This window comes from Gracilinanus agilis, chromosome 5 (genome assembly GCF_016433145.1).
Source record: "Gracilinanus agilis isolate LMUSP501 chromosome 5, AgileGrace, whole genome shotgun sequence".
NCBI classification, from domain to species: Eukaryota; Metazoa; Chordata; class Mammalia; order Didelphimorphia; family Didelphidae; genus Gracilinanus; species Gracilinanus agilis.
Window position 1 is genome coordinate 156,285,053 of NC_058134.1, and position 13,401 is coordinate 156,298,453.

Sequence of the window (13,401 nt, forward strand, 5' to 3'; positions counted from 1 at the left end):
TATGGCATCTTCAGTGATGTACAGTACAAAGTTATCCCAAATAGAATCTAATTTGGTCACACTGTCCCTGAATTGTCTGTCTTTATTACCAAGATTTGAGACTCAGGAGAATAACAATTGCTTTCTTTCTAAGATGTCACACATTTTCCTGGATTACTTATTAAGTCTAGTTAGTAGTATTATTGAATCTCTATTGTATTCTGTGACATCAAACTGCGGAAGGATGAGACAGTCAGGGCTAGTTTAAAGCAAAATAACTAAAATAAGGAAAATTGTAGTGCCCTTCACTTTCTCATTTTCTTAGCCTTGTCCTCTCTTCTGCTTCTCTTTATCTTTCTAATCATGACCTTATTTATAATTTTTGGCCCCTCACACTATCAGAACCCATGGAAGAAGTTAATAATAAAATTCACACTGAAGGGTAAATGACTGGTAAAATTTGTTGCCTCACAGATGTCTTGCAGTTTAGTTATTTAATAAATCTTTCTGGCTCTTTTTGTATGAAACTTAAGTTGTAGAATTATGAGAGAACTTTACTAATGTCCCCTGAAAATCTGTTTTGTTTATTAAAGAGAAGCTTTGGGAAATTTTGGAGGAGAGTTGTTTTATTAAACATTCTTAGGGTGCAGTTCACATTGCCTTTATTTTTACTGTTTGACTTCTTCAGAGTGGATGATAAGAAAGATGTTAAGGAATAAATTGTGCTAATTTTTGCAATTTTATTGTTTTTTGAGATGTTGATAAGGGTTGTAATAATTAAAATGAATGTAAGAATTTTCATTTTGTTTAAATGACAATTAATGCAATTTTTAATCAATGTATATTTAATTTAGATGATGTTAGTGAAGATTCGCCTCCCCCACTACCTGAAAGAACTCCAGAATCTTTTGTATTAGCAAGTGATCATAGTGAGTTTATTTTATATTAAGTTTTTTACTTTTTGATGAAAATATTTTGCTTAATATATAGATATGTTCTAAAAGTTTTAATTATAAAAGCATTTTGAATAGCAAAATATAGTTTTTTTGGTGATATTGACTAGTTTTACACTAAAATTTTTTTTGTCAAACTTAAAAACTGGTACTTCTTTAAAGTGATTAACTTTAGAACAATAGACTTTTTTTTTTTTTTTTTTAATTTATAAAACCACTGAAGTTGCCGGGAAACTAAAGGTGGAGTAAAATCCAAAGTAATGATCTATTTCCCCACCCCCTTCCTCCGTGGTATACCTGATTGATGATTTTATATTTAACTGAATTAATGAGTGATCAATAACTGCAAGACATACTTAACTATATTTTTATTACGTTCTCCTCAGAACATAAAGAAACTATTTTAATTATGTTGTAATTCCAAGGTCCCTTAAGTTCAAGGCTCATTATTATTAGTTCAGTATTATCATTAGTTTGCTTAAACATAAGCAAAAGAACACTACTACAATACAACTACATATTTATAATGGCTTCTTTAATTATCACATTGTTACTTTATGATGCTGTATTTTAAATGATTTACTTTTCTAATTTGTTTTTCATCAGTATTTCACTAGTATTTTTTGACATTTTATTGAGCAAGTACAATTCACTTGATTGGTTATCTATATACCTGTATAGATATCTATATCTAGACTGTAATGCTTATTAAAATGTTTTGTTCCAAACATTTTTATTTGGCTAGCTCTGTATCTTATAATTGAGGAATTGTTGAATTTATTGACTTCAATATTCAATTTGTTGTCCTTGAGATTTTTATGATGGATATAAAAAATTAGAAAATTTTTAAACATATCAAATATGCAGCCTACCATTAATATTCTAAAAAGTTTGCACTTGAAAGGTCTGTTCATATATCTATATGTATGTATGTTACTGAAATACAAAGGAATTTTATGCTTAAAATATTTAGATTTTGATCATAAGAATTTATTTTTCTCAGACACACCTGTAAGATCTGCTGAGTGGAATGAACTTCACACCCAAGAGCAATCTGAACAAAAGAACTCTGAAGTAAGAATTTCATTTTGGGAATGGAAGAGTCAGCTTAAGAAAGTTTTACTTTTTTGTTTACATTTTTCGAGGTGATTTTTGTCATTACGTAAATATAGATCTGTATAATATAATTTATAAATTAGAATCATATTTTAAACAAGCTCCCCAAGTATAAGATTCATTCCCTGAAGTAAAAATGAAACAGCATACATTAAAGATAATAAATCAGGGGCAGCTGGGTGGCTCAATGGATTTAGAGTCAGACCTAGAGAAGTTAAGTCCTGGGTTAGTCTGGCCTCAGACACTTCCTAGCTGGTTGACCCTGGGCAAGTCACTTAACCCCCATTGCCTAGCCCTTACTGCTTCTTCTGCCTTAAAACCAATACATAGTATTGATTCTAAGACAAAAGGTAAGGTTTAAAAAAAATACAATAAATCATGGCACTTTCGCCTTTTCATACATACTTTGTACAATTATTAGAAATTAGAATATTCAGAGGAAGTATGAGTTGAGGAAGTGAACTTATTTTGTGAACTTTTCTTGGCTGCCTAGTGAGGTTCCTGTTTTCAGTATCACAAAAGTGTATAGTGTTTTGCTTTTCTGTTCACTCTTCTCTCATAGTACTGTCTAAAGACATTTGTATGTAGTCAAAGCCCTGGTAGGTTTTTGGTTGCTAGCATGACATCCACTGAGGTGTGCTTTTGGGAGACAGTGATACTACCATTTCTACATCTTGTTTAGAAAAGAGAAGATGAATTCTCTGTCATCCATGCTTATTAAAATATGGAAAATAGCACATCATATTCTATGATTTTTATTGAAACTCCACTGAAAGCACTATTTTCCTCATTTAACACTTGGACAGTTCTGACATGATAAAAAATAATTTTAAGTTTCATAGATCCATACAGATCCATACAGATGACTTCACCAGATTTTTCTGCTGCACTATTTTTATGTACAAAAAATTATAACCATTTCCAAATAATTATTTAACAGGTCTTGATATCTACTGAGAATAAAACACTTGGTAAGTGATTAAGATTTCTTTCCATTTCGTTTTCTACATTGATAAAGGAAAAAATGTTCTATTTTTGAGGTAGTTGAGTTTGCATTTTTATATCTACTTGAATGGAGATGTGATTTCATCATTGCACTTTTAGTCCATCAAGGTCATCTTATTTGGTGCAACTTTTGCTCATGTGCTATGAATCTCTGAAGAGATCTTTTCGATGTGCTGGGCCCCATCTACTTCGTGCTGTCCCAACCTCCTTTTCTGGTCATATATCTCTCTGACAGTATCTTTTACCCTAATGAATTGTTTTTATATGCTGCAGGTTTTTTTGCAAGTGTAACTATCCTATGTCTTTCCATTGTAATTTCTGAATACTCAAACTTATAATTGCTGCCAAATGAGACCATTGATCAGTAGTAATATTTATGTCATTGCTTGCAGGCTGAAGGTTAGAAAATTCATGTTATGTTTTCCTTTATTTTTCTTTAAAATATACATCAAATTAGATTTCATTCACTGTTGGTAGCTATTAATCCATCTTACACATTTTGATTGTGACATATCCATCCCATCTTTGAAAGCATAAATTTTCACTTATTTTAGTCAGAATTCGCAGGACTGAAATTGAAACCAATATTACAGTATCAAATTAGAAAACTCATGAATCAAATGAATTTGTCATCATTAAGTCAATCTAATATATTTTACACATCACCCTGATTTACTTTGCATATTTATAATACCATTGAACTGTAAATTTTACTTAGTCATGTAAAAATGAATATTAATCATTTTAATCAAATATTCTAATGTTAGATATTATAGCTTAGAAATGTACTTTGTTTTTTAAAATTAAAATTCTGCATTATAATTTAATATTCAATTTGCTAAAGTTGACATGGCCTCATAATTAACATTTAAATATAATATGCTAGCATGTCAATTCATTATTCATTTGCTGTTATAAAAAAAACTTAATGTAATACAGTAAATAACTGATTTCTTTAAAAGGTAAAATTGTTTTCCGTTTTTCTTTTTTCCAACTTTAAATTGTAATGTTTAGGAAAAATAATGAAATGCTGATAATACATAATGAAAAATTTAAGGTTAAATACAACTATCTCCCAACAAGAATTTACAGTCATTTAATGTGCATGTGCCTTAGAGAAACAAATCTTTAGTATTACTCAAGGTATACATACACTTACTGGAGTGTTTAAACTGTATAATCTGCTTTATTGCCTATATTAAAGCTCCAAATTCACATTACAAATGATAATAGATAATAAATTTTGTTTTTGTTTTTTAGATCATCCTGTAGAGAGTGATCAGATGGAGTCTAATAGAGATTGTCTACTCTCTACTTTAAGTAACAAAGATGATCATATTTCAGAAAGTCCAACAGAAGCCACAGATATTGGTAATAATTTCTTTAAACAATATGTTGTTTTTACCTGCCACTGATTTTGTAACTAAGGAGCTAATGTTTACCTTAGAAAAACCAGAAGGCCAATTCTCTTTGTAGTCCTTGGATTTCCTTAGGTTATATAAAATCAGTGGTAAATCAAACTTTGTAATGTTTTATATAAGTTCTATAATGTTAGCAAAGAAAAATGTTTTCTGGGTTGATCAAGGCATAAACTGAATGAAAGCATACTTGGATGTACCACAATGCATGGACCACATGATAATGAATAAAAAACTTAAGTGCAAGGTGCTATTTAAATAGTTTTGAAGTAGTGTCAAATAATACTTGTTTTTTTTCCCCCATAAGTTGTATCAGGATTGGTTTTATGCCTGATATTAAATAAAATACTTTTAACTTAACAAAAATATTTGTGATGTTTGAGAATTTTTTAAATATAAAACTCCTTTATGGAAAATTGTTTTAAGATATCAATAAAGTGAGTTGGTTGTGAAAAATATGCATTAAAACTCTGAAAGATGATTCTGTTTAATATTTTGACTGTAGGATTTGGTAATCGTTGTGGAAAACCCAAAGGACCAAGAGATCCACCATCAGAATGGACATGATGCAAGGGGACTAAGGACACATGAAATTATACTGGAAAATTCAAGTGCCACTGAAAACCCGATTTCACTTCCCCCCAAAAAAATAAAGAAAAGATTGGGTTATTGTGGGTGAGGGGTGGTTGCTAATTAGAGCAGTGTAGATTGTTACCTACAAAGGATTCACTTTTTAAAATAATTACATTCATTAAAAATTTAGAAGTTCACAACAGTGGATTCCAGTATTACATTCTAATGTTTTTTTTTTGTTTTTTTTTGGCTGGGACCATCTACTCTGCCTTATTGTACACTTAGGAAAAAGTATTACATATGGTTTATTTTGTAACTTCCAAGTATTATTGCCTTAATGTCTCTTAACCCTGTTACACGCTGCTTGTAGACATATGTTAATACAGTAATACTTTTATGACAAATTGAGTTTATGGACTACTCTTTTGCTAATGTTTTATCATGTATGCATTATTTTGTATATGTACAGGGCAAGTAGGTATATAATTTGATAAAGTTACAATCATAAGATATTAACAGAAGATGTAAGGAATCTCTGCATGATCTAAATCTTTGTCTACTTTATTTGTAAATTATTTGCCCTGATGTTTTAGAAAATAGTTTCTGATTTTTTAAATTGCTGGACATATGCTACCAGCATTACAGGTTAGCAGAGATAAAAGATTGTAATAATACATTTTGTAAATTGTAAGCAAAAGGTTATTTTTATATTATATACTGTTTAATTGTCAACCCTAATTTGTCCTGGTTTTCATCTAGTTACAGAGATTCAGTAAGTGCCTTGGAACAGTATTGAATTCTCTTAGCTCATGTGTGTTACTTTAATATTTGCATTCAACTGGGTTTAGAAGACTATCAAAATGTCTATGTTTTAGAATATTTCACTTGCCAGTAAAAAAAACAAGCAATTCCACAAATTCTGTCTCTCTTGGTTATCATTTTAGCTTTTTTAGGAACTTGTACTGTTTATAGGAATTTTATTTGTTTCTTTTTCTTTCTTTCTTTCTTTCTGGATTGCAGACCTGTTTTCAGTATATTCTCCCCATCTAGCTTTCACATCACAGGAGCCGATTGAAATATCTCCAAAGTTGGGACAGAAACTAGGATCAGGTTTGACTATTTTTAAGAGATTTCTCTTCTCTTGCTTTATAGTAATAGGCTTATCAAACAGATGGGAGGGATATAAAATGTACAGCAGAGCAGAAGCTTTAAAGAAAGAAAGTAGGTTCACGGTGAAAGGAAAAAGCTGATGACTTTTCTGTGGTAGAAAAAATTTTAAATCGGTTATGCTTTTGTATTTATCCTCTACTCCATTTTTTTTGTGGTGGTTAATTGTTTTACTCGGGGAGTTTTGTATTCAGTGAATCAGCAAACATTTATTCAGTTCCCTCCTATGTGCCAGTCAGTATGCTAGTTGTTGGAGATACTAAGACAAAAGTGAAACAACCTCTGCTCTCGAGCTTATATGTTAGGGATGGTATGAATAAATAGGAGGTAGTTAGGAAGGGAGGGCACTAGTATTTGTGGGAATTCAGTAAAGGCTTCATGCACCAATTTATGCTTGAATTCAGTCTTGAAGATGGCAAAGGAGCAGAGAAAGTGCTTTACTGTCATGGTCAGTCAATATACAGACATGGAGATTTGGGAGATGAAGTTCTTCAAGGGATGAACAGAGAATGCCAGTTTGGCTGGACCACAAAGTTCATAATAGGCTGGAAAAGTGTTTCTAAGATTTCAGACTCTGAGCAGAAGTTGTATACCAGCAAGACAAAGAACTTATATTCTAATGAAGGAAGACCTGGAGGTAGAGAGATAGGTACAAGCCTTAGCATACTGAGAACCTTTTGGGACAGTCATGGTTGGGTTTTTTTTTATTGTTGTTTTGTTGTTTTTTTTTTTTAAACCCTTAACTTCTGTGTATTGGTTCCTAGGTGGAAGAGTGGTAAGGGTGGGCAATGGGGGTCAAGTGACTTGCCCAGGGTCACACAGCTGGGAAGTGTCTGAGGCCGGATTTGAACCTAGGACCTCCCATCTCTAGGCCTGACTCTCAATCCACTGAGCTACCCAGCTGCCCCCCCGACAATCATGGGTTTTAAGGAGGCAGGAGGCACATTTTACATTTTTGTAAAATTTCCTCTCGACTTACTTAGTATTTAGAAATTAAGATAAGGCATATTGCTGCTTTTGATACATGAGGTGGCATTTCTGTCGGCACAAAATTTTGTACTTGGAAGGAACCTTAAATGTTCCATAATTGAATCTATTTATTTAATAGACAAATCAAGGCTCAGATTTATTAAATAACTTGCCCAGAGCCAAACTTGTAGTCACTCAGTGGTAATGGGAGAAATATTACACTGAGTTGATTAGTGATTTAATTGTAAAATCAATTCAAAGCTTTGGTTTAACCATAGATTTTGGATTGGAGACCCACAATGGTTATATAGCCTCAGTCAAAAATAGTTATCTGCTGGGCAGATGTTTTTTTGCCAAGAATGTACATACAGCCCCTTACATAAGCTTTGCTTTTGTCCAAAGGTATCTGTGTCCTTTTAAGAAGGCTTTAATAATAGGATAGAATAATAATTGAATTGATGGATGAAATTGTTAGTGTATATATGGGAACTAAAAGAAATAGTTAAGCTGTGTTATTAATAAATAATCTTTTTTAATGGCCCTAAAAGTTGCTATCATGTTAATATTTTTGTTGTCATAAATGAAAATTCTAAAAATAATAAAATCGACATAATTATTCATCTATTTTAGTATTCACTGTAGGGGTCTTTATCAGAGACTATTATGTCCTGAGAAGTTTCAAAACTTCATTTTTGAACCAAATGTTTCCTCTAGTACTTTATAATGTTAGTATTTAATTTATGTATTAAAAATTCAGTTTTGCTATAATGAATTGCACTAAGAATATTTGCTTCTTAAAAAGAGGTCCAAACTAATTTTTAGCTATTCTTTTCTAACATTTTTGTTCCACAGTTTTGAGAAGCCAGAATCTCATGTTCTGGTAATCAGAAAGATGCAAAATCTCTAACAAAGATTTTGGGGATCATCTCAGGAAGCATTCTTTGCATATACTGAGTAATGCCTCAATGTGTAATTATATGCAGCTGTCTATATTTAATTTATTTTCTGTACTAACAAACCCCAAGTGTATATATATGTATATATATATACACACAAAATGTAAAATATAGAGAGTTAACAATTTTTAAAAACAATACTTGGATTGTGGAATGAACTACAAAAGCCCCCAATCATAAAGACGATAATCTACCTTGTGGATAGGTAGAATAATTATGATAATTATAAAAGCTAATACTTTTATAGTGCATACTATATGCCAGGCACTATGCTAAATTAAGCACTTTATAATTGTTATTTAATCCTCACAACCCTGGGAGATAGGCACTATTATTATTCCCATTTTAGAGATTAAGAAACTGAAGCAGGTACCTTGCCCTGGGTCACAAAGGTAGGAAGTATTTGAAATAATATTTGCACTTGGGTTTTCCTGACTCCATGCCTGGTGCTGTATTCATTGTTATTCTCTACCTACCTAGCTTTGTTGAATTATCCTTATTTCATGATTCCTTTCTACAAACTGTATTCCAAACCAAATTATATTACTCTGTCCAAATATATTCTAGTCTTGCCTTTTGTGTCCATGCTAACATTTCTTTGTATTCCTAAAACCTCCCATTTCTTCCTTTTCAAATCCTACTCAAGCTTAACAGCTGGATTTAAATATAATATTCAACATGAAGGGGGTGACTTCTTAATGCCCTCAGCATGTAATTTATTTTATAGTGGCCTATGTTAATGATATCCTCCTATCTGACTGTACGCTTCACAAGGTTTATGTGTATTATAGATGGACAAGTGAAAAGAACCTCAGAATCTAAATTGCCCATTCTTCTCATCTAGTTAAATGATATACTCAGAGTTATAAACAAAGAAAAAATTTGAACTTTGGGCTCTAGTCCCAGAGACAGTGGTTTTTCTACCTTCATGTCATATATCTGAATTTATTCAATCAAGTAACCTAAGGTATAGATGAAGGTAAATTACTTCTTTGGATATGTATGATAACTTGGTTACATAGGGTATAATTTCTCTTTTAGTTTTAAAAGCACACTTTAGTTCATTTTTCCTAAATAATACACAACTAACCAAGATAGTCATCTACCTTAACCAATCCATGTTTCTGTTTATGATTTTACAACATGTTTCTTATTCTAGGGGAGATGTTGGTAAACATACATTCATCATCTTAATCAACTGAATTCAATTTCTCCTAATTCAAGGTAATGATTCAACTTTTGGTGATACAAACATAAATATAACAGATTTGCTTTCAGAGAGTTTCTTCTGTGGAAAGGGAAAGATTTCTACAAAAATATAAGATAGAAGAGAATGTGTTAAAAACCAAGAAGAATTCTAGGAAAGATGGAATATCAGGTTCAGGGAATACCTAGTAATGACTGGATTGGAGAGGACATGAAGAACAACAATGAAATAAGGTCAGTAAGGTAGGTTGGAATTAAATTGTGGAGGGCACTAAATGTTAAAGTATGGCTGAACCTGCTGAAGTATTACTTAGCATAATTCATCATATGATGTCTCATTTGAGACTGCCCTTTTCTCATGATTTATATGTTGAGTTTTTAGAATTTAAGTTTAGTTCTTCCTTTGCACTTTTTAAAAAAAAACTCTTATCTACCATCTTAGAATCAATACTGTGTATTGGTTCTAAGGCAGAAGAGCAGTAAGGGCTAGGCATTGATTTACCTAAGTGTCTTGCCCAAGGTCACGCAGATAGGAAGTATCTGAAGTCAGATTTGAGCCTCAGACCTCCCCTCTCTAGGCCTGGTGCTCTATCCACTGAACTATCTAGCTGCCCCCAAATAATTTAAGTTTCTCATTAGATTTCTTTTTTTTTTAACCATAGACAATTAGGATTAAGAGATTTGCCCATGGTCACATAGCTAGGAATTATTTGAGGTCATATTCAAACCCAGGACCTTTCATCTCTAGACCTGACTATCCACAAAGCCACCCCGCTACCACTTCCTTTGCAGTCTTGTTAGTGCCCTGGTAATTCAGAGAACTTCCTCTTATGCTTGTCCCCATGCAGTTATTTTTCTGATACCTATGTTGTTTAAGTTACTGCTGTTTTTCTGCAACCTAAACCAATGGAGGCTTCCCCCAGAAACACTTTCTACTTAGAGCCAAATGTAATACTCTTCATTGGACATGAAATTATAGAAGACAGACTTTCAGTAATATTTATTAGCATTCCATTTCTGTGCTCACATCCCATTCCATTCAATTCATTTCATTGTTCAAAAAGATACTAAGGCATAGATCCTGAAGCAGAAGTAGCAGATTAGACCCTATTTCACCAATGCCATGTAAGAACTTCTATTAAAGAAAGCCCATGTGAAAATAATAGAGCCTTTATGGGAGGGAGGGCAGGCATTAATACACACTTAGGAAAGTCATCTGTGTTCGCTTCCTATCCCTACAAGTCTGAACAGATGCTGGCACTGCTGAATATCTAGTGGAAGTTCACCTGATATGTAGACCCTCAGGCTTTCCTCTCAGCTTCGGGGAGTCCTTAGTTGAAAATGATACCATGTTATAAATCTCATTTGGATTTGTACATTTTGTGTATAATTGCTCTTTTTTCCTATCACCACTGTCCCCCACACCAAAAAAATCCCACCTTGGAGATGTTTGCCACTAAAAGTAGAAAGCAAAATGAGATGGAGAACTCAGATCAGTTGTTTGTTTTGTATTTAAAGAAAAAGTCCATGGTGGTAGAAAATAATGAAATATGGGGGAAGAGTTTGTGTTTTATCAGAGAAGCAATATAGAATGATTTTTTTGAGCAGAGGAATGTCATGGTTAGATCTGCTCCTTTGCAAGATTATTTTGGTAGCTATGTAAAGGATAGGTTGGAAAAGAAGACTGGAAGCAAGAAAATAAATTAAGAAATTATGACATATCAATTGAAGAAATGATGAAAGCCTAAATTAAGATGGTGGCCTTATGGATGGATGGATAGATAGAAAGAAAGAAGGCTACAGATATAAGAGATGTTGAGACAAAATTTAACAAGACTTGGCAAATGATTGGAGAGTTGTTTTAAAAAATGAGGAGGAGTCTTGGATAAGTGTGATTTGGGCAACTCTTGACTCCTGTGTTTGTATGTCAAATTTTCTACTCAGCTCTGGTTTTCTGATAAGAAATGCTTGAAAGTCTTTTTTTTCATTAAAATCCTCCATTCTTCCATCCTCACCCCCCAATATTTATATTTAGCTTTGATGGTTTGGTTTTTCTTGGTTATAGCCATGGTTCTTTCATACAAGAATATTTTGTTCCAAGTTTCTGTACTTTATCATAGTGGCTGCTAATTCTTATGTAATCTTGACTGGCTCCTCAGGATTTTCTGACTCCTCATAGCATTTTTTTCCCCCTCCTGGACCTGTGAACTTGGGATTTTGGCCAAATTCTTGGGTGGTTTCATTTTATGACTTTTTTTTTTAAACCCTTACCTTCCATCTTGGAGTCAATACTGTGTATTGGCTCCAAGACAGAAGAGTGGTAAGGGCTAGGCAATGGGGGTCAAGTGACTTGCCCAGGGTCACACAGCTAGGAAGTGTCTGAGGCCAGATTTGAACCTAAGACCTCCCGTCTCTAGGCCTGACTCTCAATCCACTGAGCTACCCAGCTGCCCCCTTATGACTTTTTTCAGTAAGTGAGAAATGGATTTCCTTCTCCCCGATTTCTACTTTTCCTCATGGTTCTAACATGAAGACAGTTTTGTGATTCTTGAAATATGTTTAGGTTCTTTTTAGAATCATATTTTTATCAAGTCATCATGTGTACAACTATTTTCTAGGTTAATTGTTCCATGTGATACTTCGCATTTCCTTTTATTTTTAAAAAATCTTTTGACTGTCATATTTTCAATGTCTCATAGTTTTCAAGGAGCTGTTTTGTTTTTTGTTTTTGTTTTTTTTAGTATTTGTATTTCTGCCCATAAAGTTAATTTGCTTTTCATATCTTGCTTTGCTAGTGTTTGCTTCTTTTCCTGTTTTTTCCCTCTGCTGCTCTCTTTGATTTTTAAAGTAAAATTATTATTTTTTTTAGTTCTTTAACTCTTCTAGGAATTCTTTTGCCCAACTTGCACTTTTCTTTGAGGTTTTGTAGATTTTTATGGGTGTAGTCCCTTGTCTTTGTATCTTGAGCTTCCCTGTTGCCATAATATCTCTTTTCTGAGGGGAGGGGATCTTTTTGTTTGTTTGCTTTATTCAGGACACTTCTTGGCTGTAGGCTCTGCAGATTTCTGGAAAGTACTTTTGGCTTGAGTTTATGTTCTCTTACGTTCTCTAGCTGCTTTCACAGCTCTAGTTCTGGGGTTGCATACTTTCTATGCTTCCAGGGTGATGTGATTTGATTTCTTTAAGTTCCTGGCCCAGATTTAGGTATTAGTTGTCAGTTGGTCTTTGGTTGGAAGGTTCAGTAAACTACTAACAGCAGACTGGGACAGTTTTCAGATTGAAAGCAACTAAACTACTAGCTCCCCTTAAGATTGGGATGCTATATTCTGCTCTTGTAAACTGCCACAGAGCTACTTTTTCTTTGTTCAACATACCATCACAGCTTCTCCTCTGTGACCTGGAAATGGTGTGATACAACTATCCTCCAGATGGCACCTGTTCACATACCCAGTGCTAGGGTTCATCATCCCTCTGAGATTTCTTTCTACTCTGGTGCTTCCTGTTCTGGTGCCCTTTCTTTACTCCAACTTCAGTGCAGTGTCCACAGACTACTTTTGTTCCTTAAGCCACTCTTTTAGTATTTAAAAATAACTCACTGTTAACTTTCTTAAATTCACTGATTAGAATTGTCTTCTTGCTCTTTCCTGAGAATATGAAACAAGTAAGCCAGGCTCATGCTTCCTCTTACTCCATACTCCATCATCATGACTGTGACTTAGAAACCTGGTTCTCTGTAGCAGGGTGGTAGCTTGAAAAGAACTAGAAAACTGTAGAGGAGAGATGGATTGAGGAAAATATATTGAATTCCATCCATTTTGGAAATGTTTTCGATTCAGAGGGGAAGATCTATGGCATGGCATGTATATTTGTAATGGGTTTTGCAATAACAGGAGACTTAGAAGGCCACAGAATGAATACACTGAGTTAGTTAAGACTTAGACTTTGAAGTTCATTCAGATGGTAATTGGTTAGATGGTTAGAGGTTGATGAGATCACCAATAGGTATAGAAGGTATAAAAATAGAAAAGAAAAGGGCCCAGTTAGGGGGCTTTCAGTGAT

The 13,401-nt window shown here is 33.3% G+C and overlaps 1 protein-coding gene across 3 annotated transcripts in view; it reads left to right on the plus strand.

Annotated features, from left to right (window-relative positions):
* Positions 1–6,969, plus strand: part of PTPN12 (protein tyrosine phosphatase non-receptor type 12) — a 141,285-nt gene extending 134,316 nt beyond the window's left edge. For 2 of the 3 annotated variants that reach the window (XM_044679861.1, XM_044679860.1), the window contains exons 14-18: positions 834–908; positions 1,936–2,006; positions 2,989–3,019; positions 4,314–4,424; positions 4,977–6,969. In XM_044679861.1, the coding sequence (XP_044535796.1) occupies positions 834–908; positions 1,936–2,006; positions 2,989–3,019; positions 4,314–4,424; positions 4,977–5,038 (350 nt within the window). In that variant the 3' untranslated portion in view covers positions 5,039–6,969. The remainder of the gene's footprint in view (positions 1–833; positions 909–1,935; positions 2,007–2,988; positions 3,020–4,313; positions 4,425–4,976) is intronic. The other variant, XM_044679859.1, reaches the window with a different exon arrangement.
* Positions 6,970–13,401: the final 6,432 nt, after the last annotated feature.